Source organism: Vulpes lagopus, chromosome 5 (assembly GCF_018345385.1).
Source record: "Vulpes lagopus strain Blue_001 chromosome 5, ASM1834538v1, whole genome shotgun sequence".
Lineage (NCBI taxonomy): Eukaryota > Metazoa > Chordata > Mammalia > Carnivora > Canidae > Vulpes > Vulpes lagopus.
The window spans coordinates 114551949-114578881 of NC_054828.1; the positions used below are offsets into that span (position 1 = coordinate 114551949).

At 44.5% G+C, this 26933-nt stretch overlaps 3 protein-coding genes across 4 annotated transcripts in view; 2 read left to right on the plus strand and 1 right to left on the minus strand.

Moving 5' to 3' along the window:
- Nucleotides 1-10229, plus strand: part of ADCY3 (adenylate cyclase 3) — an 82056-nt gene extending 71827 nt beyond the window's left edge. For both annotated transcript variants that reach the window (XM_041755678.1, XM_041755679.1), the window contains 10 exons: nucleotides 638-754; nucleotides 2553-2812; nucleotides 3096-3161; nucleotides 4414-4495; nucleotides 5300-5458; nucleotides 5979-6125; nucleotides 6681-6800; nucleotides 7754-7877; nucleotides 8505-8629; nucleotides 9213-10229. In XM_041755678.1, coding sequence (XP_041611612.1) covers nucleotides 638-754; nucleotides 2553-2812; nucleotides 3096-3161; nucleotides 4414-4495; nucleotides 5300-5458; nucleotides 5979-6125; nucleotides 6681-6800; nucleotides 7754-7877; nucleotides 8505-8629; nucleotides 9213-9395 — 1383 coding nt within the window. In that variant the 3' untranslated portion in view covers nucleotides 9396-10229. The remainder of the gene's footprint in view (nucleotides 1-637; nucleotides 755-2552; nucleotides 2813-3095; nucleotides 3162-4413; nucleotides 4496-5299; nucleotides 5459-5978; nucleotides 6126-6680; nucleotides 6801-7753; nucleotides 7878-8504; nucleotides 8630-9212) is intronic.
- Nucleotides 9871-22251, minus strand: CENPO (centromere protein O). The gene is made up of 8 exons (XM_041755680.1): nucleotides 22063-22251; nucleotides 21787-21891; nucleotides 19076-19245; nucleotides 14765-14882; nucleotides 13655-13914; nucleotides 12163-12334; nucleotides 11280-11443; nucleotides 9871-10008 (listed from the first exon to the last, which is right to left on the minus strand). The coding sequence occupies exons 2-7, from the start codon at nucleotides 21818-21820 to the stop codon at nucleotides 11310-11312; spliced, it is 888 nt and encodes a 295-aa protein (XP_041611614.1). The 5' UTR covers nucleotides 21821-21891; nucleotides 22063-22251; the 3' UTR covers nucleotides 9871-10008; nucleotides 11280-11309.
- A 32-nt stretch (nucleotides 22252-22283) lies between these two features.
- On the plus strand, nucleotides 22284-26143 carry PTRHD1 (peptidyl-tRNA hydrolase domain containing 1). The gene is made up of 2 exons (XM_041755681.1): nucleotides 22284-22555; nucleotides 25805-26143. Exons 1-2 carry the CDS (start codon nucleotides 22304-22306, stop codon nucleotides 25973-25975), a joined length of 423 nt encoding a protein of 140 aa, XP_041611615.1. The 5' UTR covers nucleotides 22284-22303; the 3' UTR covers nucleotides 25976-26143.
- The last annotated feature ends 790 nt before the right edge of the window (nucleotides 26144-26933 follow it).

Sequence of the window (26933 nt, forward strand, 5' to 3'; positions counted from 1 at the left end):
CAAGCATGGGTACATACCCCAGAGCCCAGACAAATGGGAAAATGTGCAGAAAAGCAATGGAGGCCCACCTGGAAGGGGGTTGGCCCCAGACTCTGAAGGACCAGGAAAGCCAGACAAAGAGACTGGGATTTTCTGCTATAAGAACTGGGGTGCCATACAGAAGTTTTGATCAGAACGACAAGAGAAAAGCAGTGTTGAAGGGAAACGAGTCTAGCAAGGGGCTTGTCAGGTAATGTGGAGGACTCAGGGTATACTGATGCAGGAAAGGCAAGAGCAGCCAGGCAAAGATTACTGGCCCTGAAAATTGTTCCCTGACACAGACTTGCTGCTTGGACTTAGAGTGAACTGCTGCTGGCTGGCACCACCCCCAGTGTCCTGGGCAGGTCACCACATCTGCTGCAGAAAGGGCTCGGGTATCTGACGCCCTGCTCTGTCACAGACACCTCCCATAGGACTGAACAGAGCACCCACTTCCTGCTCTACCTTCTCAGCTTTGCCAGTTTTTGGTTGATTCGTAGGCAAAGGACTATGTTTTAGGTCCCTGGGAGGTAGGGGAGCAACCAGAGTTATTAGCAGTCATACTTATGGAGGAAAAGACTATCAAGACTCATGGCCCCTGGAATTCCATTCATTCTAGGCCTTTCCTAAGAAGCTCGTCGCCTTCTCGACTTGGATCGACCGGACCCGCTGGGCCAGGAACACATGGGCCATGTTAGCCATCTTCATTCTGGTTATGGCCAACGTCGTGGACATGGTGAGCTCCTGCTGTGTTTGTTGAAGGAATACACCTGCTCTCAGTGGAGAAGGGCTTCTGTATTAGCCAGGATGAGCAGTTTAGCAACCAGTCCTCTACCACTAGACATGGGGTTGGAGTGGCACTTAGTTTCCTAAACAGATCACCTTGGCCAAACAGAGGGGGTCTTGTACCGCAGAAACCTGAGACTGACCTGCTTCTCCCAGCTCCTCGTTCTCCCAGAGTCCAAGAGCCCAACACCATGCTCCAGGTCCTGTACTGGATGTTGACTCAATCGAACAGTTCCAAGAAGTTGATGTCCTTATCTACTACACCTTTGAGGCTCAGGTTAATTCAGTTGTTTCAGATCACAAAGCCAGTTAAGTGACAGAATCAAGGATTAAGCCGATCTAAATCCCAGTGCTGTGAAGAAGCTCTGTACGTCATTGCCCACGGGGCACAATACTTGCAAGCATTCTGCGTATCTGAAGTGCTCCCTACAGTGTGGCTAGTGTCTGGCATCCAGCAGGACCAGGGAGGTAAACCTGTTCCGCTAAAGGAGCTCTCCTGTTTGGCCTTCGTCCATTTGACTGTTGCCAGACCTTCCTAGAGCCCAAATGGCTAGGGGCAGACAAATGATCCTCTCTGCCCTCCTCAATTCATGGAGAAGCTGCAGGTCCCAAGGGAGCAACCAGATGCTTTCCTGGGGGTGGTGGGGGGCCAGCAGTTGGAAGCTCAGATCTGTTGATTCAGAGCCACCAGTTAGTTACTGATGAGCATTGGCAGCTTGGATCTGCAATTGATGTTCTCGTCAGTCGTCATGGTTCCCAACAATTTTGGCAGTACTATATACGTGCTCTTACAAGTCCTACTTTTTTCAAATAAATGTTCTATCATTTGCTTTATTTTCTTTAACAATTTAAGCACAGGAAGAAAACCTCACCATGGAGACTTACTCTGATAGCAGGCCAGGTGAAAAAGACCTAGGGCCAGTTGATTCAAAGTCCAACTAGAATGATAAGTTAGGAGGTCCAGAACCTAACGTGCCCCTGCTTGCACAGTACCCAAGCACAGGCAAGAGAAGCCCGAGGCCCCTCGTGTTTCTGAACACTCCTGGAGCCTGGTGCCGGGTCTGGGGACCATTGTTTAATAGGGTATGGACGCTGTGCAGGACATCTCAAGATCCTGTAGCTAGTGGAGGGGTGAAAAGACCAGGAAGGCATGGAAACTTTCCACATGCTGAGAACTTCCCTAGAGCCAGACCAGCACTGGTGGGTAGAAGTTACAAAAAGGAGGTTTGATTCAGTTTACGGATGTACTTTCCACTGACTTCCATCTGCCCAGCAGCGGGACCAGGTTCCAGAAACAGAAGTGTCTGAGCAGAGGCTGGCTGCCATCACGGCAAGGCTGTGAGTTGGGGGCTCACTGGTTGGCCCTGTGGCCCCTCCTTAAGTAACAGTGTGATATGCGCAAGAGTGTGTTGTATTTGAAAGCTAAAAACTGGACTCCTCACTCTGGCTTTACCACTTGCTGATTGTACTAGTTGGCACAAGTCCAGCCTCTGGGTTTTCTATAAAGGTGGCAATACTAAAAATACTTGACAATTTTCATGAATCTCAAATGAGATACGGTCAAGCTCTTAGCAGGAATTACTAACTTTTCTGTTACTGTTCCCTGGTAAATCGTCCTGGCAGTGTTTCTGAGGTTGCTCGGGGACGTGGCAGCTGCGTGTACAGAGCCACAGGCCAGCCGCCTCTGACCAGTGTCTGCTGTTTTCTTGCAACCCGTGTTCTCCCCATCCCATGGTCCCGGCCTCCAGCTTAGCTGTCTCCAGTACTACACAGGACCACACAACAGCACTGCAGGGTTGGAGGTGGACGATGGCTGCGTAGAGAACCCCAAGTATTACAACTATGTTGCCGTGCTGTCCCTCATCGCTACCATCATGCTGGTGCAGGTCAGCCACATGGTGAAACTCACGCTCATGCTACTCGTCACGGGTGCTGTGGCCGTCATCAACATCTATGCCTGGCGCCCCATCTTTGATGAATACGACCGCAAACGTTTCCAGGAACATGAGTAAGATGAAAGTCCATTTCATCTAAGATGAAATGTCTATACTGCCTCCTCCTTCCCACCCCCCAAGTCCCTACTCCAAGGTCATGGGCCTTGGGCTCATCAAAGGATTGTATGGAATCAGGGTTTGTGACTTCTCACAAATATGCCACTAGTTGGCTGTGATCATGGGGTAATGCTTTCCCTTCTCGATGAGTGGAAGAGCCAGGCTATGTCTGTGTTTGGCCACTAGCATCAGCATCTTGTCCCCAGATGGGACCTGAGTGTGCAATTGTCTGTCCTACAGCTTTCCCATGGTCGCCTTAGAGAAGATGCAGGGATTGTCCACCTCTGGGCTCAATGGCACTGTCAGGTAAGGGCAGCTGCTTCCCCTTTTTGATCTGCATTTAGTTTCCTTTTCTTCTAGAGACCAGAGAAGTCCATTGTGTCACACTTCAGAGGCACACGATGTGGGAAATTCTTCGAGAAGTTAGTGTTTCTGTAGGAGGGCTGGAGCAGAGGTAGAATGGTTTGGGTGTGGACCTGGCCGTTGTGGCCTCATCAGGAGAGCAGCGGCTGTGTGGTTTCAGGGGTGGGACAGGGGCCAGGCTGGGTAAGGAGAGCGGGAACAGCCACATGGATGTGACGGCTGCATGTAACTGGATGGCAAGATAGACTGCAGGAAAATGAGGAGGAAAGAGCACTGCACCCTATCTAGAAGCTCTCTGGGGCGCAGGCACTCTCTGGGGCCGCAGACTGGCCAGCGTTTGAGTCTGTTTCAGGTCTTGAAGAGGACGCTGGACTAGAAGTTCTCCGAAGTCCCTTCTAGCTCTGAATTTTTAGAATTTGGCCACTTAATAAATGAAAGGCATTCACATAATTAAGGACATGAGAATTAGGGACCAAAACAAAAGACCACTACACACCTACCAGTTTGGCAGGAATTAAGGCGTCAGGTGATATCAAGTACAATGGTAATTCACTCCTGATGGGACTATAAATTGGTACCATTTTAGAAAACAACTTGGAATTTAGTCAAGTTGCAAATAGACTTCTGACCCAACAATTCCACTGCTCCCTACATTCCTTATAGAAACTTGTGCACATTTCTGTGTCCCAGGGCGTGTGTAGGATCATCCATAGTCACGTTCATCATAGCAACACATACACACAAACATCCAAAGCAGATGAAAACTCATGTCAATAGCAAATGGGTACACAAGTTGTGATATATTCATACAATGGACTACTGTATAGTAATGAAAACTGTAGCTCCATACAAAAATGTGAAGTTACTAAAAAAATCATAGAATGGTGTCTTGGTCCCATCACGGCAACGCTAGTCTCTTTCTCCAGAGGTCACACTTACTGCTGTTACCAGTTGATGCAGCAGTTATAAAACATCTGGGGAGCTCTGATGTGCATTCCCGGAGGGGGTAGGGCTGGGCTATTTAGGAGTCCAGTGATTTAAGATTTACATGAGAGTCTGGACTTGATGTGAAAGTGCTTAAGGAGCTGGGAAGTTTCTGGCCCAGGGGGACAGGAAAGGCACAGCCCAGTTGGAGGGAATCAAACTCCCTTCCAAGAGGGCAGCATGGGCAGATGGATTCCTCTCTGCCCTGCAGGCTGCCCCTGGTGCCTTCCAAGTACTCCATGACAGTGATGATCTTCGTCATGATGCTGAGCTTTTACTACTTCTCACGCCACGTAAGTGCCTGCACACCCTCCTCTGCACACAACCTTTTGGGGCCTCCCAAGTAGCAGGCTCAGGATCTAAAAACCAAGCTGTTAAGGAATGCTGGTCTCCCTTATCCAGCCTGGCATGTGGCCCTGGCCAAGCTGTCGCCAGCTCTGTTTTCTCATTCTCTCCCTTGTAATACAAGAGCAGGTTTTTTTTTTTTAACCTCTTCTTCTGATTGCCCCCAGCATGCTGAAGCAGCACACGGATCAGGTGTAAAAGCTTAGAGAAAATAGGCTCTGTTTCCTGGGGCCAGGGGCCTGAGGATTTTCACCCACCCAGGCTCTGGGGGTCACTAACACTCACCATGGAAACAGAAGAGAAAGGGAAAGAAGGTGATGAAGTTCTGAAGGGAAAAAAAGCAGAGAGGGAGGGGAAGAGGTTCCATGTCAGCCCAAGTGCCCCCCAGTGGTTTGCCAGCGAAAGTACGGCATTTCCCAGACACTTGCTGGACAGAAGAGGTGGGAACTCCACCCTGAGCTGAGATTGCCAGTGCTGCCACCCGGCTCCAAGATAGACCTGTAGCTAGAAGGAGGTCCCAGAATTAGGGCTATCCCCGTTCCCCAAATATCCAGAAGGCTTCTTGGAGCTCTGCATAACCACAGCGAGGCTGGAGTCCTTGCTGTGGTGGCCTTGAGTCGGTGGGTCTGTGTTGTCTTTCCCTTGCCGTTTAGCCATTTTCCTGCATTTTTCCACGTAGAAGCCTTCCAACTTGTTCATCTTTTCATCAAACAGCCAGCTAAAGCACACACCTTGCCTGTGTCTGTCCACAGGTTGAAAAACTGGCAAGGACACTGTTTTTGTGGAAGATTGAGGTCCATGACCAGAAGGAGCGTGTCTACGAGATGCGGCGCTGGAATGAGGCCTTGGTCACCAACATGTTGCCTGAGCACGTGGCACGCCACTTCCTGGGGTCCAAGAAGAGGGATGAGGTGAGGGGTGGCCTCATGGCATAGCCTGTAGCCATGAGGCTGATCTTGCCTTCATCAGCCCCTCTGGGCCAAGGCCATCTCAGAAGCTGGCACTGGTCCAGGCAGGGCTGCACACAAGCAGCAACTGCAACATAAGCAAGGGAGGAATTTCACAGGCTTTCAGTAAAGGGCACTACTAAGATTTTCCGTGGGCTGCACATCATGAGAAGGCCCCATTTCAGATGAGGCCTTGGCTGGAGCCTACCAGTCAGTTGTGATCCCCTCACACGGAAGGGCTCTTATGCTTCACTCCAACTCCATCCTCTTTCTCAAAGCTAGAGTTGTTACAGGGCCTAGAGAAACTTTTTTACTTATTCAAAGTTGTGATGAACCACTGCCTTATAACCCAAAGTTAGGATAATCTGGGAGGGAACTGTCCAAAAAGCTGAATGTACTAAACGTGTGTGGAAGATAGATTCATTTCTGTGGCACATCATTCCACTGGTATTTCTTTGAGCACTCTGGCCCTGCCTCTTTTTAGGAGCTGTATAGCCAGTCTTATGATGAGATTGGAGTCATGTTTGCCTCTCTACCCAACTTTGCCGACTTCTACACAGAGGAGAGCATCAATAATGGTGGCATTGAGTGTCTGCGCTTCCTCAATGAGATCATCTCAGACTTTGATTCTGTGAGTGCCTATCCTGCTTCTCTCCTGCCCCAAAGCCAGCTCATTCCAGATTCTCAGGACAGGCTGCAGAAGCCAAAGGGAAGTTGTAGTTACCCTGTCTGCTCCGTTTTCTTAGATAAGCCTCCCTGTGATGCAGGAACTTCAGTAGCCTGGTGGAGCTGAGTGGGGAAAGCGGAGCCTGGGAAGTTGCCTACAAGTTCACAGCATAAAGACTGGCCAAAACAAGATCCTGAGGCCCCAGGTTCCTCCTACCCCCAAATTCAGATTCAGTAAATATTTATTAAGAAAATTGTATACTAAGGAAAATACTTTGCATATATGCTCAAACACCCTAGGGGCCTGGCAGCTTTGTCCCATGTTAAGGTCCTAGAAACAGGCTCAATCAGGAAGACTGCCTAACATCTTGTGCCCAACAAACGGCAGAATAGGTAGGGTTTTTAGGAAAGCATCTCTTGGAAGACTTGGGTTGCAGTGAACAGGCACATCTGTCATTAGTTGGCTCATTCATCTCCCTAGACTCTACTGACGTTTCTTTCTTTTTCAACACTGGCTCAGCTTCTGGACAATCCCAAATTCCGGGTCATCACCAAGATCAAAACCATTGGCAGCACCTATATGGCAGCTTCAGGAGTCACCCCAGATGTCAACACCAATGGCTTTGCCAGCTCCAACAAGGTAGCTAACCACATCAGTGGCTGGAGATGGGGCTCTGCTTCCTGAGGTGAGAGAGAGGCAGCCCACCTAGCATGTGTGAATCAAGGAGTTACAAGGGTAGCAGACCCTGCTGAGTGCTGCTGTGCCAGTGGGTCACCCATATACACCACCACCACGTGATACAAATTTAAAATCGGGTTTACTGGCAAAGTTTAATGAGCAGAGAAATAATCAGATACATGACCCCTCATTGTTGCACAGCTTGGAGCAGAAGCTGCTCCAACAGTGGCCATGCTCCCTTCATGCTCTAGACTTTTGAAAGAACTAGGGAGGAAGTAGAAACGGTCCATGCGATTATGTAACAATGAAGACATCCAGGTTGGGAGTTTTGTTACAAAAGGGGTCTTCAGAGCACACTGGCTGGCATCAGCCTGTTCTTTTGTTAAATCAGACCTGTGCAGCTAGTTGTTTAGCTACTAGGAAAGGAAATGAGCTGTGGGGACCCTGGTCCCAAGAGCTGTTTCTTAAGCTATTATCATCTTGTTTTATCTTAAAACCATTCTATAGGAGGTAAGTACTATTACCACCTCCATTTTATTGGCAAGGCTAAAAAAATGTGTTTAAAAAGGGTTGTGGCCTTCAAGTGTTTATAATCTAGTTAAGGAATCAAAATGAGAACTATCCCAAACCTGAGAGACCAGGTCAGGCAAGGTTAATGATGAGGTAGGTAGGGCTCCTGATCAGCTACATGGCAGACAGGAATTTGGCTGGGGAGGATTGGTCTTCCCCACCTGGGGACCCTAAGGGATCCAGGTGAACAGTCAGTGGCAAGCAGAGGCAGCAGTCACCAATGCCTCTGTGGGAAGTGGAGAATAAGGCCTTTAACAAGGAGATGCAGAATTCTCCAGATGCTAGAGGAGGAGGAAGGTGTCGATACTGGCTCCTGACACACTCCCTGCTGCTCCCTGGCACAGGAGGAGAAGTCAGACAAAGAGCGCTGGCAGCACCTGGCTGATCTGGCTGACTTTGCTCTAGCCATGAAGGATACACTCACGAACATCAACAACCAATCCTTCAACAACTTTATGCTGCGCATAGGTAAGCGTTTTTCAGCTTGTGTGCCCCTAAAAGGCTCCCTCTGAAGCAGGGGACTCAGCGAATCGACAGGAAGGGCGAGAGACTTAGCCCTGAGGCATTTAGGTTGGGGAGGGTCACACATACAGCTCAGGATGGGACCTTAGGGATCTCTCCCAGATGACGACTGCAATCTGACAAAATGATGGTCAGCTGTGTCCCATACTGCTTACAGCGATTAGCCTGCTTTCTGAGTATGGCTGGAAGTCAGGCTGTCTACCTCCCTGAGCAATTCCCCGTGCCTGCAGAGAGCTTTGCTACCTTGGTCCAGCCTGTTGGGAGTTAATGTCCCCTGCTGCCCCGAGTAGGAAGAGGCACACGGATTCTCATCCTGGGTGAGGTCACAAGACACTGGAACTTCCATACTGCATAAATTAGTTACCACATTGGCCAGGACAGGATAAAGAGGAGACATATCTGCCCTCTGGTGGCTTAGAGACAAGCTTCATGAGGAATAGGTTAACAGACTCAGGAGCTTGCTCAGTGGTTGGGGTCAAGTGGTGAATTCTCCATTAGAGCTGGTGGCTTCTGAGATGGGATAATGACAAAATACAGCTCGTGGTTGTACTCAATGTTTTGCTTCTCCGCCAGGCATGAACAAAGGAGGAGTACTGGCTGGGGTCATTGGAGCCCGGAAACCACACTATGATATCTGGGGCAATACTGTCAACGTGGCCAGCAGGATGGAGTCCACAGGGGTCATGGGCAACATTCAGGTAGGTCCAGCAACAGAGATGAGCATGTGCTCAGACCCAGGGGATGGGAAAAAAATCGGGACAGGGTGTATTTGGCCATGCACCACTGCCTCTGTGTCAGCCCAGAGTAGCAAGCTGGTAATTCTGGGAGATTACAGGCAAAGGTGGGAAGAGATGTCTCAGTAGAAGGGAGGAAATACTTTGCCCCGCTTTCTAAAATTTAAGTTCTTCTTTAGACTATCCTGCCTCTTGGTAAGAACTTTCTAACCTCTTGTGCCTCCAGCAGTTCCCCCCTGAAGTCACCCTGAATGGAGTCACCTGGGTTGGGCTAGAAAGTGCCTCAGAGTAGGGACAGGAGACAAAAGAACAGGGAGTGCTTACTGTCCCCAGAGGATGGCCATGGATTCTCTGTGGCAGCATCACAGTCTTTGGGAGAGGAAAAGACCTTAGGCAAACCACCCTGTGCCTACTGGTATATAGAATAAGGGGCTTACCCCAAGAGGTCTGGAGAAGAGCATGACAGACGGGCTCACTGGGACCTGTGGGCTCCATGCAGATACCTCTGGGCAGTCCTGGTCTGAGACCACACTATGTTCTTCTACAGGTGGTGGAAGAAACACAAGCCATCCTTCGAGAGTATGGCTTCCGCTTTGTGAGGCGAGGGCCCATCTTTGTGAAAGGGAAGGGGGAACTGCTAACCTTTTTCTTGAAGGGGCGTGACAAGCCAGCTGCCTTCCCTAATGGCTCCTCCGTCACCCTGCCCCACCAGGTGGTGGACAACTCCTGAATGGCCTCTAGCCCCACAACAGTCCAAATGAGAAGGGAGAATCTATTTTTTGGAGTCAAAGAAAGGCCTTGGGAAAGGACAAATGACCAAGTCCCAACATTCCCAAATTGTTGAAGTGCACACTCACATAGACTTTAGGTTTAAAAATCTCCTCAAGCCTTCATTTGTTCATGGATACGTGAGCTCTGAGGATGGCCATACTATTCCTCAGTGTGCCTGCAGCTTCCTCAGAGAGTAGCGGTCTTAGGCGTAGTACTGGAACAATCCTTCCGGAGCCCTGGGTCTGACCAGCCCTCCTTCCCCCAGAGAGGCCATGGCCACTGTGAGTAGGAAATGTGTCCGGGGTGGAACAAAGCAGCCTTTGCTTCCAGGCTGGGAGCAGAGGTGGGAAAGCTGTACTTCAGAAGAGGACTTGGCGGCTGAGCAGGCAAGTGTTCTGCTCCCCAGTGCTCACCTGGAAGCAGCCTTTTCAAGCTGGAGACCTGCTTGTCTCCATATGGTCCAGGTTAGGTGACCTGGCCCTCATGCTGATGTTCCTGATAATCTTGAAAGGTTCTTCTGGAACCCCTGCCACCTTAGTCATGAGAGCAGAAAGTGCAATATTTCCTTTTACCTGGTGGGAGGGAGGGAAAGGGAATTTATTTCTGAGAGAAAAATATATAAACAGATCTTCTACATTTATATTTTTAACTTTCTGTTAAAAAAAAACACTTTCCGATATTGCCTTGCCTCTTGAGCTCTTGCTACAGTCGCCTTTGCTACTGCTTTAAAAGAGAATTTACAGGTATTGATAAAGAACAAGACTGTTTTATTAAAAGCTTTATTCAACTTGAATGTGATCACTGTGAGAATTCTGTTAAGTACTTTGCTAACTCACACCATGCATCCTTACCACCTGCCTGAAAGGCAAGAGCCTGAACTAAGACATGTGATTAGTCTCAAACTCCTTTCCTCTAAATGGTGGTCCAAGCTGACCCTACCTGTCCCCTGGGGACCCACACCAGGAAGGTTGCTTCCCGATCATCAAGTCTAGGAAGTGACCACATTAGAGGCCTGGATGCAGCTCTGGGTCCAGGGCAGGAAGGAAAGTAAAGACTCCTATTTGTGACTGGGCAAAGCGAGGACAGGCATTGAAATTGCTGGACCCTACCAGACACAGGCTTTCACATCTGAGCACCATCCCTATACATATCCCCATAAGGAACAAAACGTGTCAGCAAGGCTGAGGCCAGGATTATAAGGAGAAAGGATCCACAACTGAGATCAGAAGACTGCAAGGGTTGGGGGTTGGAATAACCATGCAGCTGTGGCTGAGAACTTGCAGGAGAGAGGGAGGGTGGGTCTGCTTCCGTTTACTACCACTGAGTTTGAGCAGACTTCCAATCAGGGTTCTTTATAGCTGACTTAATACATACAAACTCTCTACTAGCATGTTTAGAACAAGGTATTAGCTACATAGAGCCCTGATATCCACAGTACTTTCTCACTCCATATTCTTTATAAAACTGTAGCCTAGAACAAACTGCTTCAAAATAAAGATCAAAAACACCTTCTCCTTAAGGAATCTAGAGTGTTCTAAGAACTTTCTCTGCAAAAGTCTCAAAGTAAGGCAGACTTAAAGCCTTCATTAAAAGCTAGACATACCTTTTAGCTAAAAGGTACAAACTCCCTTTCACAAAATGCCTTCTGCCCCATAAACCATTCTGATTTCATCTAAAACATATGCTCAATACCTCCACCATCCAAATTTGCCCCCTGCCACCCTGATGAGGTGGGTGTCTGTTCTCATTGCAAGGACAGTCCCCAGGCAGCGGTCTGAGCCTTTCAATACTTTGCAGTTCCTAGGACCTAGCCTGGGACTATGCACAGTATTATTTTACTCACTTTTGACGTGTTCCCAATGAAAATAGTATCCTAGACCCGGGTCACATCCAACTTCTCTCCTTTTCTTGCAAATGAAGTAAAAACTTGATGTAAGGGCTTCGTAAAAAACAGATTTTCATGAGATGCTCGTTGTTCTTCCCATGAGGGGGGTAATGCATCCGTTTCTAAAACATATCAATCTCCTTTAGTGAAATTGAGGGAATCAGAACCCAGATCATTGATGTTCTGGACTCATGTAACCTGTTTTTTCGCTCTAGAACTGAGACCAAATGAAATTTTGAGACCCAAACAGACTCTGTCAGAAGTCTAAAACCTATGGTGTGAAATCTGTGGCAGCTTCAAAACTTCCACCTCCTAAAAATATTTGATCCTATTTTTCATTATTGTCCATGTCACATGACTATGGTACATTTAACTAAAACAATAACACAACTCAGCCAGCCGTAAGAAATTCCCATATACAGAAGAGTCTCTAGAGAACTAAGTGTATACTTATTTGTCTAATTGGCTTCTTAGTGAAATGAGTATTTTGGCCGCCTTCAACACAAGTAACCAACCCTATGACTCAGCCTCATTAGCTGTCTCTCTTCAAGAGGGGGTCTCCAATGACAACAAATCACAAACTGATGGAACACTGGCAGAGTTGGACGGAGCAAAGGAGGTGGGAACTAGGGTAATTATGTTTGCTACTAACAAAAGAGAGGAAAAATGGTAAAAAAAAAAAAAGGAAAATATTCTTTGTATCTTACTGAGTAAATTTCTAGTCAATTAACAGAATAGGTCTCCAGAGGTCCAACTGATATAGTCTACCTATTTTACTATGTTTCATTTAACTTGAATCACACAGAGCACGTTATTTCTTCATGAGGCATCTTCCTCTCACCTGGGTAGGTGATGGTGACGTCCGTTGGGAGGGTGGTTGTGAGGTCCTTATACAGCAGTCTAGCACAAAACAGGAACAACTGACCCCGCAGCTTCACTTTGTAAGTAAATGACAGCAAGTTGCACAGGGGGTTTCTCTGCAAGGGCCGAGCGAGATAGGCTGCAAAGTCACTCTGAAGAGGGTGGGGATCAAGACACAAAGTATATGATGATTATAGTTCCAAAGGCAGTGAGTGGTGGTGACTTCAAACATATCTACAAAAATAGGGCCCATGAATCAAATTTCAGAGACTTAAAGGACTGAGAAAAGTCTGTAAAAAGAACTAATGATAAAGATTTAAAAGATAACTAAGAGTTGGCAGCATCCTAGGAAGGCCTACAGGAAGTGCTAAATAATTGGCCAGAGCCTGGGGACAAAAGGGAGGTATGTTGTCTTTGTATAGCTGGCTAAAATGCTTTGTGTCTGCATTCTCATATCAGTTTAACTAACAACCAAGAGCTTCAGAGTCATTCTAAATGCATGGGAGGGAGGCACTAACTTATAAAAGTCACCTATTCTTTATCTGCATTCATTTCCTGTCTACTTAAAAAAACTTGTTTTACCCCAAAACTAGCTCCACTGCAACCCTGAGAAGCCAGGCCAGAGTTTAGGCAAAGATGGATAGTATTCCCCTATGTAATTTTCTGCTTTGCATCTATATAGACCCAAGATTCAGCAAGACACTTGGCACATAGTAGGTACTCTATATACCCACTGAATTAAAAGCATAGAAACTATACAGACATATGTCGGAGATACTGTGGGTTCAGTTCCAGACCACTGCAATAAAGTGAGTCAGATGAATTTTCTGGTTTCCCAGGACGTTTCTGTTTACACTACACTGTAGTCTATTAAGTATGCAATAGCATTATGTCTAAAAAAACCAATTACACATCTTAATTAAAAAATACTTTCTCACTAAAAAATGCTAACCATCATCTGAACTTTCAGTGAGTCATAATCAATGATCAGATCACCACAACAAATAATGAAAAAGTATGAAATATTGCAAGAATTGCCAAAATGTGACAGAGACACAAAGTGAACAAGTTGGAAAATGACACCAATAGGCTTGCTCAACAATTGCTACAAACCTTCAACTTGTAGAAAAATGCAGTATCTGCAAAGAGCAATAAAGTACAATAAAATGAGGTATGACTATACTACTTTGTGAAGGAAGAAAGGGTCAAGTATAAAAGCCTGAGGACCACCATTCAGGAGTGAATAATCCTGTAAGCAATACCCACACTTCAACAGCATCCAGTTTCAACAGGGGAAGGAGGTGGACAATAGCTTGTATATAAATAGGAAACACACATGAGAAGGATAATGGTCAAATATCTGGCTCAGAATTATAAAATATTTTAAAATACAGAAGAAAATTTGCCTTCCCCACCCCCTTTAAAGCCTATTCTGGGCTCATAACGTGCTATGTAAGATTCCAGACAGATACCTGAAGTCGATCTGCCTGGTACTTCCTTCCAGCATAAGCATTTAGGTATTCACAAAGACAGAACAGGAAGCGCTGAATATTAGTCTGCAGGTATTTTGCAGATATCTCCTCCAAGGGAATGAAGATTGGAATTGAATGGTGATGTATCCAAAGTGGCTTCTGTAGGACAAGGTCGATAAAATAGGAATCCAGCAGATTTCCCTCAAAAGCAGTGCTGATGCAGACACAGACCCCTCGGCTGGTCAGTTTCCCACTAAGCCCTGAAGCAAACAAGGCAACACCTCTCAGCAAATGTCAGCAAAGGCAGGATCTTCTTCAGCTGCACATTCCATTCGCTTCAGCATTGCCTCATAAATACAGTACATGTTCAAATGTGTTGAAAGGACATCACAGACTCTTTTCACTTACTCTGGCTCACTTTGAATGTGAGTTATTAAAACCACAGAAGAATGGTGGAAAAGACAAAAACATCCTAATATCAAATTATGGAAAAACATTTTGAAATTTTCATTTTACTTCTTTTTCTGAGTGTCAATTAATGTCCAGTTTCTTCTACAATCTATGCCATAGATAATGGGCGGGATAGATCCCCATTTTAATGGGGAAACAGAGACTTAATGGGTTCAAACTATTTGACCAGTGGCATTAAGCCAGCCAGCAGCAAAGACAGTTCTTTTTTTTTTTTTTTGAAGATTTTATTTATTTATTCATGAGAGACAGAGAGAGAGGCAGAGGGAGAAGCAGGCTCCACACAGGGAGCCTGATGTGGGACTTGATCCCGGGACCCCAGGATCACGCCCTAGGCCGAAGGCAGGCACTAAACCACTGAGCTACCCAGGGATCTCCAAGCAAAGGAAGTTCTAGTACAAGTTCTGACACACTGAATAGCTAAAATGAATAATCTAAGCCAGCCCCCAACCAACCTTCGCAAAAAGAGGCCAATTTTGTAGGTCAAGATGCCTACAAATAGTATGCCAGCTTGGTGTGTGTATGTGGAGGAAGGCAAAATCTAAGCTCATGAAATAAGTCCAAGACTAATGATACATATAGCAAACCAACTCACTAGAAGCAAGAGACTCAGACTGGAATAGGTCAGAAAATAAATTATACCTGTAAAACGATATGCCTGCAGAATAGCTTTCACATTTTCCTGTCTTCTTTCCGCAACTTCTTGCTCACTGATTTCCTGTGTTTGATCAGGCTCTTCATTAGCAATAGATGCTCTAACCTGCAAAATACGCAGCAAACCAAACTGGATAGGGGCACCGCAAAGGGTCCTTGGCCTCACACAAGTAAAAAGAAAACTAAGTGCAGTGTATTTATTATATAACAACTCAAGAAATGCTACAATGACCAGTTAGTGCTATGAATTCACAACAGAGGAAGAACCTTGTGGGTCACAGTGCCAGGAATCAGAAGTAGAAACTGTGCTGGAAAAAAAAAAAAAAAAAGAAACTGTGCTGGCCTGAAGAACAATTACAACTTTGGTGGAAATGGAGAGTATTGTGAGAGGAACAAGAAAAGGGTGTGAGCAAAGTCTAGGATAAGTACAGGGTAAACAAAACAATGAAAACAACATACCAACTTAAGGGATATAGTTAAAGCCACATGCTATGGACTGAATCTTTGTATCCTTCAAAATTCATACACTGAAACCTAATGCCCAATGTGATGGTATTTGGAGGTGGGGCCTCTGGCTGGTAAGTAGGTCACAATATTGAAGCCCTCATGAATGGGATTAGTACCCATGTAAGGGACCCCAGAAAGCTAGTTTGCCCCTTCGATCATATGAGGCTACATGAGAAGACTTCATGAGGAACCAGGTCCTCACTGGACACTGAACCTGCTAGGCCCATAATTTTGGAACCTCTCGAACTGTGAGACAGATGTGTTACTAATAAGCCACCCAGTTTATGGTATTTTTGTTACAACAGCCCACATTGACTAAGACATTATGCTTTGTGGGAAATTTATAACCTCACATACAAAAAAGAGAAAAGAAAGACTACAAAAAAAAATCAATTAAGGTTTCATTTCAGGAAGCTAAAAAGCAACTTAAATCCAAAAAGAAGGAAGGGTAGAATGATAAGATGTTAATAAAAATACAACACAAATGTATAATAGAGAAAACCAATAATGCCAAAAGTTGGTTAATAAAATTAATACAAAATTGATAAAACTTAACAAAACTGACCAAGGAAAGAAAAAGAATGAAGAGTGAACACAAATTACTAGCATCAGAATAAAAATGAGACACTACTACTGACCAACTTTAACATGTGAGTTTAGATGAAATGGACAAATTCCCTGAGAAATGCAACTTACAAAAGATGACCCAAGAGGAAATAGGAAATTTATATTCAATCAATTCCTATTAAAATTATATTAATTTATATTTATAATTATATTGATATATTTATAGTAATATATTAACAATATTAATATAAATTAGTCAATTTATATTAATCAAAGAAATTGAGTCATAAATTTAAAACCTTCCCACAGAAGAGTCCCGAAGGGCTTTACCAGGTAATTCTTTATAAAAATTTAAGGAAAAACCACATTTATTTTATAGAAGCTATTCCAGCAAATAGAAAAAAAAGGGAAAACACCCTAACTTGCTTTCTGAGACCAGGTTAAATTTGATGCCAAAACCTGACATGGATATTAAAAAAATTTCACAAGATAATCTCATGAATTTAGACGTCAAAGTCCAACTAGCAAATATAATTCAGCATTATATAGAAAGGATAACACATCAAACCAAATTAGGTTTATTCCAAAAATGTAAGCCATCATCACTCAAACACCAATCAACGTGTATCACCATATGATCATCTTAATATATGCAGTAAAAATATTTAAGAAATTCAAGACCTGATCACAAAACTCTAGCGAACAAGATATAGAAGAGCATTTCCTTAATTTGATAAGAGTATCTATACAAAATATAGAGCAAACAGGCTGACTCTAAGACGATTTCTACTCAATATACTGAAGATCTTAGCTAATCGAATAAGGCAAGAAAAACAAGTTACAAGGGTTGGAAAGAAGTAAAACTTATTGTTTGCATATGACATGATTCCAAATGTAGAAATCCCAAAAGAATAGAGAGATAAATAGAATTAATGTAGATTTAGCAATGTTATGATATATAAAGTCAATATACAAAAAACAAATATATTTCTACATAACAATTTAAAAATAAAATTATTAACAAATAATACCATATATCACAGGTCATCAAAATGTGGTTTGTGGGTCAAACCCAACTTGATACTTATTTTTGTAGTAAGGTTTTACTGGAACACATTCATTAATTTACATATTGTCTATGGCTGTTTCACAAAACACAGAGCTGAGCAGCTCCCATAAATACCAACTGGCTCACAAAGCCTAAAATGTTGACGATCTGGCCTTAGGCAGGAAAAGTTTGCTGATCTCTGCCATATACAGTAATATCAGGAAAAATTAAATACATAAAGATAAATATAATGAAAGATGTTTAAGATCTCTGCACATAAAGCTATACATAATACTGAGAGAAACTGAAGAACTAAATAAATGGGAAGATATATCATGTATATTAGCTAGAAGATGTAATACTGAAAATACTTCAATTCCCTCCAAATTAGTGTATACATTCAATGCAATCCCAATCAAAACTATAGGTTTTTGGAAACTGATGGCTGATTCCCAAATTTATGTAAAATTCAAAGGGCCAAGAATACCCAAGATAATTCTGAAGGAGACAATATACATGACAGGTGTTAACATTTAAGAGTAAATGAACCTCTGGTACAAGCACAAATAGACCAATGGAACAGAAGTCAGAAACAGACTCACAATGGACCCGAAGATCCATGACAAAACAGTGGGAAAAGAATGGACTTTAGAAAGTGGTACTGGATGCAATGGATAGCCATATGGAAAAACAAAAAAAGTATGACCTCTATTTCATACCATACATAAAAAAATCAACTCCAGATGGACTATAATTCTGAAAGTAGAAAGTACAATAGAGCTTTTAGAAAATACCACAGAACATCTTTATCATCATAAGTTAGGCAAGGATTTATTAAAAGAAAACAAAAAGCAATAAGTCAGATTCCTAAATCAAACTTCATTAAAATGAAGACTTTCTTTTCATCACAAGACACCATTAGAGAGTAAAAAAAGCAAGCCACAGGCTAAGAGAAGATTCATCATACATATACTGAAGAATTCATATCCAATATACGTAAAGACTCTACAATTCAATAAGAGATAGACAATACAATTTTTGCAGAAGCCAAAAAGCATATTTCACAAAAGAAGACTTTCAAGTATCCAATACAGGTACTTTAATAGTGTTAGTTATCGGGCAATTGCAAATTACTCCACCATAAGATACTATGACACTTCTACAGAGGGACAAATTTTTTAAGCCGACAGTATCAAGATGCAAAACAATGGAAATCTTATACACTGGTGCTATGAATATAAAACTGGTATAATCACTTCCAGAAACTGTGTGGCAGTATTTACTAAAGATAATATACATACCATGTGACCTAGCAAATTCTACAAGGTATACACCCAATAGAAAAGTACATATTTTTACATCAAAAGACAGGAACAGGAATGTTTCACAGCCCCCAAGTGAAACAACCTAATTAGCCTAAATGTCACCAACAATGCAATTAAGTAAATTAATTGTGTACTATTCATAAAATGAAATTACTATATACCAATAAAAAAGAATAACTATATTGCACCAATTTGGATGAATCTCAGATAAAACACTCAGCAAAGTGAGACATGAAAGAGTTTATATTTTTTACACTTATATAAAGTTCAGTGATATAGTGTTTTATGAAGCACTTTCTTGGCTGTGCAAGAGTTACTGGAGAACTAGTTATACAGGAAGAGAAACAACTAGCAGACTACTATAATGATCCTGGTATTCAAATCACCTAGTAAATACTTACCACATAATATATGGATAATACTTGAAGTACAAAGACAATCTATAGGAAAATTTGACAGGTCTTGCTGACTGACCCTGGGCTAGAGAGAAAACTGAAAAGAGGGAAGAATCAAAGTTCACTACATGGTATCAAGCATGGGTAAGGGAAAGATGGCACTAATGACAAAAGTGCCAATGACTCAAGTCAGGCTGAGAGTAAAGTAACACTCATGTCTCTGAGTACAGGCTAAAAGACTATTACAAAGAACTTGCCAGGCCCAACAGCAGCGTCTGAAAATTATTGCTTGATATTGGTATTAGTTGATTCAACAGGATGGATCATTTGAGAGGTCAAGGGCTGAAATCAATCTAGTAAGAACACAAGTGAAACTCATTATCCAAATGTACTAATTCCCAGATGATCCTTGTTCTTTACACTCCAGGAAAACCTACAATGTTGCCTCTGCACTCACTCTGGCTTGACGTCGCTTCACTTTACTTCTCAGCTCATCTCGTAGACATCTCAGTTTATGAATCTTGGTCCTGAGAGCATGTTCGACTGCCTGTGCTCTCTGTGGATCTTCTAAGTTTTTATGAGATCTGTTCACTTGAATCTCTAATCTTTCCAAGTGAGCTAAAACACCTGAGAAAAGTAAAAAGACAATTTCACAAGAAGCCGGGGATTTCTAACTCTGGCAACAGGAAGCATTTCAGTGGGGAACACAGGGTGGCTCTTTTTTCAGAACCTAGCCCACTAAAATGTTAGACATTGGCCACAAATTATAAAACCAGAGGAGCTGACAACAGAAATCAATGATAAGCAACCTCTTAGGCTCAGCACTAATGTACAAGTAGTCTCTGACCAGGACAATGCCTAAAGAGAGCATTTTCTGAATATAACTCATCTCAGTTACCCATGATAATAAGGACTTAGGAGAAAACAGGGTCACCAGATTCAGGGTCTCTCAGAAACTTTTAAAATATAGAAATAGGGGTGCCTGAGTAGTTCAGTTGCTTAGGTGTCTGCCTTCTGCTTGGGTCATGATCCCAGGGTCCTACTAGGATCAAGCCCTGTGTCTGGCTCCGTGCTGATCCTTCTCCTTCTCCCTCTGCCTGCTGCTCCCCCTGCTTGTGCTCTGTCAAATAAATGAATAAAATCTTAAAAACATTTTTAAAATAAAATGCAGAATTATTTTTTAAATTGGCTTTTATGCATGTATTCCCAAAGTGCTAATGCATATCTCTTTGGATTTAGACATTCAGGGAGACTTAAACTAAATACTCTGAAGCTCTGCAAAGTATTATTCAGGGAAGTCTGAGTGGCTCAGTGGTTGAGCATCTGCCTTTGGCTCAGGGTGTGATCCCGGGGTCCTGGGATCGAATACTGCATCAGGCTCCCCACAGGGAGCCTGCTTCTCCCTCTGCCTGTGTCTCTCATGAATAAATAAAATCTTAAGAAAAGTATTATTCACAAAGGACTATAAAGATACACACTAAAGGGAACTGCCTATCAGTATTACTGGGTATTAGAAAAGGAAAACAAGTTCATGGTTGGACAGAAATTGAGGCAAATCCCAGTTCCCAAGAGATTAAGGACCAATTTAGGAAAGGTCAGTTTCATAATGCCAATCCAGTCTAACAAAGCATTTGCTGAACATTTCCTACACGTTAAGACACTTGTGCTAGATGCTTTACTTGCAAACCATGTAAAGAATTAAAGCATGGGGCAGCCTGGGTGGCTCAGCGGTTTAAGCGCCTGCCTTCCGCCCAGGGCATGATCCTGGAGTCCCGAATGGAGTCCCACCTCAGACTCCCTGCATGGAGCCTGCTCCTCCCTCTGCCTGTGTCTCTGCCTCTCTCTCTGTGTGTCTATCATGAATAAATAAATAAAATCTTAAAAAAAAAAAAAAAGAATTAAAGCATGAAGAGAATACTCATTTAATCTCCACAACCACCATCGTTAAGGCTATTATTTGCCTCCATTTTCCAGATGAAGAAATTGAGGCAGAGAAAAGCAAAACAACTTGCCCAAGGCCAGGAAATTTCTTTTTTCTTAAAGATTTGATTTATTCATTCATGAGAGACACAGAGACAGGCAAAGACACAGGCAGAGGGTGAAACAGGCTCCCGGCAGGACTTGATCCCAGGACCCCAGGGGATCACGCCCTGAGCTGAAGGAAGGTGCTCAACCACTGAGCCAGCCAGGTGCCTCAAAGCCAGGAAATTTCTCTTTTCTTTCTTTCTTTCTTTCTTTCTTTCTTTCTTTCTTTCTTTCTTTTTCTTTCTTTCTTTCTTTTTCTTTCTTTTCTTTCTTTTTCTTTCTTTTCTTTTTCTTTTCTTTCTTTCTTTCTTTCCCTTTCTTTCTTCTTTCTCTCTCTCTCTCTTTCTTTCTTTCTTTTTTTTTTTTTTTTAAGATTTTTTACTTATTTACGACAGACACACATACAGAGAGAGAGGCAGAGACAGAGGGAGAAGCAGGCTCCATGCAGGGAGCCCGACGTGGAACTCGATCCCCGGTCTCCAGGATCACGCCCCGGCCCCAAAGCGGCGCTAAACCGCTGGGCCACCGGGGCTTCCCCAAAGCCAAGAAATTTCTAATTGCAGAGCTAGGACTCCAACCTAGGTCTAACCAACACCCAAAGTCACTGCCTGGCACCGACCCTTTCACAGGTGTAATGTGTAAGGGACCCCCAAAAAATCCTGAGGGATCCCTGGGTGGCGCAGCGGTTTAGCGCCTGCCTTTGGCCCAGGGCGCGATCCTGGAGACCCGGGATCGAATCCCACGTCGGGCTCCCTGTGAGGAGCCTGCTTCTCCCTCTGCCTGTCTCTGCCTCTCTCTCTCTCTCTCACTGTGTGCCTATCATAAATAAATAAAATTTTTAAAAAAATCCTGAAAAGAGAGCTCACTGGCTAACCTGTAGCTCTGAATATAAACACTGAGCATGTCATGAACACACCCTCTCGTGTAAAAACGGGCTGGAACCTACAAATATTTGAAGAATTTTCCTATGCGATGAATCATCTTAGCTGCCTGTCCCTCTGAGTCCTCAATGTTTTTTGCTCCTTTCACCAAAATGTTCCCAAACAGGCCAGGTCATACATCCTTCATTGGAGGAAGGGGCTCTTTTGACCTAGGGGTCATCTCGGCAGCAGTAGTAAGGGGGAAAGGCGACCCGGGGAATACCTCCTTTGGACTTGCCGTCATTCGCCCACTCCATCTCCTTAGATTTCCACAGGCCCTCCTATGAAGTTGTGCAGGCAAGCGGTAAGAGGGACCCAGATATCCTTGCTGGTAAAAGACAAAAAAAGAAAGTCACACCTATTCACGGGAAGACGCGCACAAGTCAGGACGCACCGTCGGCCCCCGGACAGTCCAAGTGTCACCACTAAGAACCAGCGCCCCCCCCCCCCCGCCCCGCCCCTCCCGTTCCCGGTCCCCGCCGGCGGTGTCCCCGTCTACCTGCCGTGCGCGCGCCCCACAACACGGCTTTCTAAGAGGCCGACAGCCTTCCACCCTGGTCACGGTCCTGTCCGTCACTGGGTCTTCCGTCTCCTTTCCTCCGCGCCTCTCGCTCACGCACGACACATTTGAGAATTCCCGCCCTTCACGCCTTCAAAATCAAACCAGTCGGACCCAGCGTGCTTTGCGTCCCCACCGTACAAAAACATGGCGGCGCTCAGGGCCCCTCCCTCATCCCGGCATGCACCGGGGAGTAGGTCCGGCCTTTCTGTGGGCCCGGAAGATGGCGGCCTCCGGCGCAGAGCCGCAGATCCTAGTCCAATACTTGGTGTTACGAAAGGATCTATCGCAAGCTCCATTCTCCTGGCCAGCGGGCGCACTAGTAGCGCAGGCCTGTCACGCAGCCACTGCGGCCTTGCATCTTCATCGCGACCACCCCCACACGGCCGCTTACCTCCAGGACTTGGGGCGCATGCGCAAGGTGGTCCTCGAGGTGAGGCACCCGGCGGAGGGGGAGGGGTGCCGAGGCCGTCGAGACCGGAAGTGGGTGTGGCCTTGAGGCCGAGGCTTAACCTGGCTGAGTGGGTGCCGCTTCAGTGGGGAGGAGTTCTTTACATCTGAGTTTCGGAAAGGGGTTCAGGGACTTGCGCCCTCCCTCGGTGGCTGGACGGGGCCTGTGTGAAGTGTGGACGTCGGGCGGGTTATTGATGCTTCCGGCACCCCTCCGCTCTAGGGGAGCGTCCCTCCTGGGAGAGGCCTGTGAGGGTGGAGGCAGGTGGAACGAGGCCCCGCCCTTCTACCTGTGCCCGGGGCCGGCCCTTCTATCCCTGCGGCCCGAGCTACCGGCCGCTCCCTCCCGCGAGAAACCCTGCAGCAGGGACAAGGACACGGGGTTCCTTATTGCCAGCGAAGTCCAAATGAAGCATTGCCAGGGTATGACGCCTAATTATTTGAAAGTAAATGTGTACCTAATATAACTTGAACTTAGCATCATAAATACCAGACACACCGGTGTTTTGCAGTTGGCCAGACAGATCTTACCCTTCACCTTTCTCCGTGTGTCAATTCTGCTGCTGGAAATGTATCTTAGGAAGATAATTCAGATGCACCAAAGAGCATTCATCGTATAGTCCAAGAATATTCACAGGAGCACTTTATAATAGTAAAAACATGTGGAAATTACCAAATTTCCAACACTAGCGATTGGTTCATTTTATGCTCATAAAATGTGCTATTATAAGGCTCTCATAAATCATGGTTTTGGAGCATATTTAGTTGGCATGGAAGAGTGCTCATTACTGAGCTGAACTGTATTCTATACAAAATGATACAAATTTGGGGAGGAAAAACTAAGGAAATACATCCAAATATTAAGCAGGTGGTGGGACTTTGGTTATTTTCTAATGCTTCTCTATTCTTTTTAGTTTTCTACATTAAGCACATATTTTACTTTATAGTATAAGATTTATTTTAAACAAACTAGGACCCTTGGGTGGGGTGATCCCTTTATGGGTAGCTGGCAAGAGCAGATGATCTTTCAAGAGAAAAACTGTTGGGTAGTAAAATATCAGGCAATAACCTGTGGGAAAATATCTCGAGAATCTGAGCAGACAGAAAAGAAGCAGATAGCTTTTTATTTAGACTCTTTTTATAGGAAGAGAGCCTCAGTAAATCATCTGGTTCAGACATCCCTCCTCCCTTACATTCAAGCAGATAATATATTTACCCCTTTTCTCAGAGAGATCTAAAGCCCACAGAGATTAGGTGACCTCCTCTAAGTCAAAGACATCTGGTGATTCCTAGTTGTTAGCCCTAACTCAGGAAAGGGACCAAGGAGTCACAAGGGATTAAATTAAGGTGATGCTGTAGCTGTAAAGACCAGTAAAATAGAAGAACATGCCAAGGCTAACTCCATTTATTGGGCGCTTACTATGTGCCAGGCACTAGTCTGAGCCTAATTCCATTGAATCGTCACTACTACTAGGAAGCATTATCATCCCTGTTCTATGAAAGGGAAAGAAAGGCCCAGCTTAGTCATGTAACTTATCAAAATCATACAGTCACTGGGGTACCTGGATGGCCCTGTAGGTTAGGCATGTGACTCTTGATCTCAGCTCAGGTCTTGATCTCAGAGTCCTGAGTTTGGGCCCCCAGTTGAGCTCCACACTGAGTGTGGAGCTTACTTTATTTTTAATTTTTTTTAAAGATTTTATTTATTCACAAGAGACACACAGAGAGAGGCAGAGACACAGGCAGAGGGAGAAGCAGGCTCCATGCAGGGAGCCTGATGTGGGACTCGATCCTAGGTCTCTAGGATCACGCCCTGGGCCCAAAGCAGACTCTAAACTGGGTGGCAGGCCACCCAGGGATCCCCTAAAGCTTACTTTAAAAATAAAAACCAAAAAAAAAAATAAAATAAAATAAAATAAAATAAAAACCGCACAGTCACTAAGGGACAGAGCAAGAGTTTGGACTCACTCTAACTCACTGTCCTGTGCTGCTGTCTGATGCTGAAGAAGGAGGCAGAAGTGCATGGGTTTGCCTCTAGCATGGCTGTGTCCAGAAGACTCTAGATATAGAGTGACAGTCTTGGCCTCCTCTAATTTGATAGGACAAACCTCTATTTATCTGAGTGGCTTCTGCCTTACTAGGCAAAAAAAAAAAAAAAAAATATATATATATATATATATATATATATGCCACATAACACAAATTATTTTCTGAGGGATCCCTGGGTGGCGCAGCGGTTTGGCGCCTGCCTTTGGCCCAGGGCGCGATCCTGGAGACCCGGGATCAAATCCCACGTCGGGCTCCCGGTGCATGGAGCCTGCTTCTCCTCCCTCTGCCTGTGTCTCTGCCTCTCTCTCTCTCTCTGTGACTATCATAAATAAAATAAAATAAAATTCTTAAAAAAAAAAAAAACATTATTTTCTGAGTGCTAGCTCTAACACTTGCTGTTAATAGGAGTCAGTGTGGTGATGAGAATGATGAGAAACAATTGGAGAAAGATGTGGGAGGAATGGTTTGCCCTCTGAGCCAACAAATAGGAACTATCCCAGCAAAAGGAAAACCCTTCAGGTTTGGGTGGGGTTGGGTGGGAAGGGAGAATGGAGATGGAGGTAACATGCTGTTAGTGTCATATCCTTCTCAGCTCTTAAAAATCAGAGCTGGCTGAAGGATTAGGGATAGCTGTATGGGCACCACCATAAGAGAAGTAGAAAATACAGACAGCATAATTACGGACAACACATGCAGCATCCCAAGAGAGAAGAGAAAAATCTTTCCACTTTAGAAACGTATATTACGCCTCTCCCTGTCCTGCCTCCAGGCTGCTTATCTAAGGGCCTACGGAGAGAACATGGCAGAAGGGGCAGTGAGCTGTTGCTTCTGGAGATGTGCTTTAGGCTCCTTTGTTGAGAGAACTGTTCTCCTACTTTCAGTCAATTTCAGCCAAGAAGAACCCCTTCCATGCTTGTTTTTTCGTTCTTCTTTTTTTTTGGACTTCATTTCTTTATTCATGAGAGACACAGAGAGAGGCAGAGACATAGGCAGAGGGAGAAGTAGGCTCCCTGCGCAGTGCCCAATGTGGGACTCGATCCCAGATCCCTGGATCACGCCCTGAGCCTAAAGCAGATACTCAACCACTGAGCCATGCAGGCGTCCCCATGCTTGTTTTTTCATTGCCTTCTGATACTTCCTAAGTAGGCCATTTGGTCAGTGTTCTTTGCTCTGCCACTGGTAGGCTGCAGATGAGAGCACCCTGAAGGAGCTGGCTGAGACCCTGCAACAGAAGAACATTGACCACATGCTGTGGCTGGAGCAGCCTGAGAACATCGCCACTTGCATTGCACTCCGTCCCTACCCCAAGGAAGAAGTGAACCAGTATTTGAAGAAGTACCGATTGTTCAAATGACTAATGTTATCAGTTGCCTTGATGTATTTGAGTATCGACTGGATCCAGAAACTGCATGCCATCCATCCCTAAGCATCATCTTTCAATGGCAACTCACTCCTCCCTTGAGGTTATTAATGTTTCTTGAGGGTCAAACACATGTTCATATTAAAGTTGTCATTAATAAGACTCCTCTTATTTTTAGTTATTAATTAGTTCAGGTGGGGAAAATAGGTGAGCCACAATATTGTCTTTAGGTCATTGTTCAGTTGGAAGATTTGGTTAGACTCCTACCCAGGGGCCAAGGAAACAAACATCCTTCCTTCTCTATTAGGAATAAGGGTTCTTCCAGTCACCCAAGTTTAAAACTTTGCCTTTGAATTCTTTATTTCTTGTTCACATCCTGATATATTCATTGAATCTAGGACAATATCAAGTCTAAGATATGCCATTATTTTATAGGAAATGGTTATTAGGAAAGAAGAGATGCTACCAGTTAAGACATGCAATTAACCATGACATGCATTTCAGTTTCAAAGATGTTAAGGTTTTGGAGATCCCTGGGTGGCGCAGCGGTTTGGCGCCTGCCTTTGGCCCAGGGCGCGATCCTGGAGACCTGGGATCGAATCCCACGTCGGGCTCCCGGTGCATGGAGCCTGCTTCTGCCTATGTCTCTGCCTCTCTCTCTCTCTTTCTCTGTGTGACTATCATAAATAAATAAAAATTAAAAAAAAAAAAGATGTTAAGGTTTCAAAGATGTTCAGTTTCAAAGATGTTAAGGCCTTGAACAGAAAGAAAGAGAAACTTTCATGAGACTGGAGGACTGGTGTATACATATGCATGCATGTGTATACACACACACACACACATTTGATTTGTCAAGTACCATCTCTATTGTCTTTAGTGCTACCACCCTGCATCAGGCTCTCGCTTTGCTCATCCGAGTGTCCCACTGGTCTACTCACCTCTCGTGTAGCCT

Bases quoted from the DNA above. Each gene is read 5' to 3' on its own strand.
- CENPO (XM_041755680.1), bottom strand. From the start codon at position 21,820: ATGGAGTGGGCGAATGACGGCAAGTCCAAAGGAG. The intron at 19,246-21,786 runs GTATTCCCCGGG...TACTTTTCTCAG, and splicing joins TGACGGCAAGTCCAAAGGAG to GTGTTTTAGCTCACTTGGAA. The intron at 14,883-19,075 runs GTGAGTGCAGAG...CGTATTTTGCAG, and splicing joins TGAAGCGACGTCAAGCCAGA to GTTAGAGCATCTATTGCTAA.
- PTRHD1 (XM_041755681.1), top strand. From the start codon at position 22,304: ATGCACCGGGGAGTAGGTCCGGCCTTTCTGTGGGCCCGGAAGATGGCG. The intron at 22,556-25,804 runs GTGAGGCACCCG...TGCCACTGGTAG, and splicing joins TGCGCAAGGTGGTCCTCGAG to GCTGCAGATGAGAGCACCCT.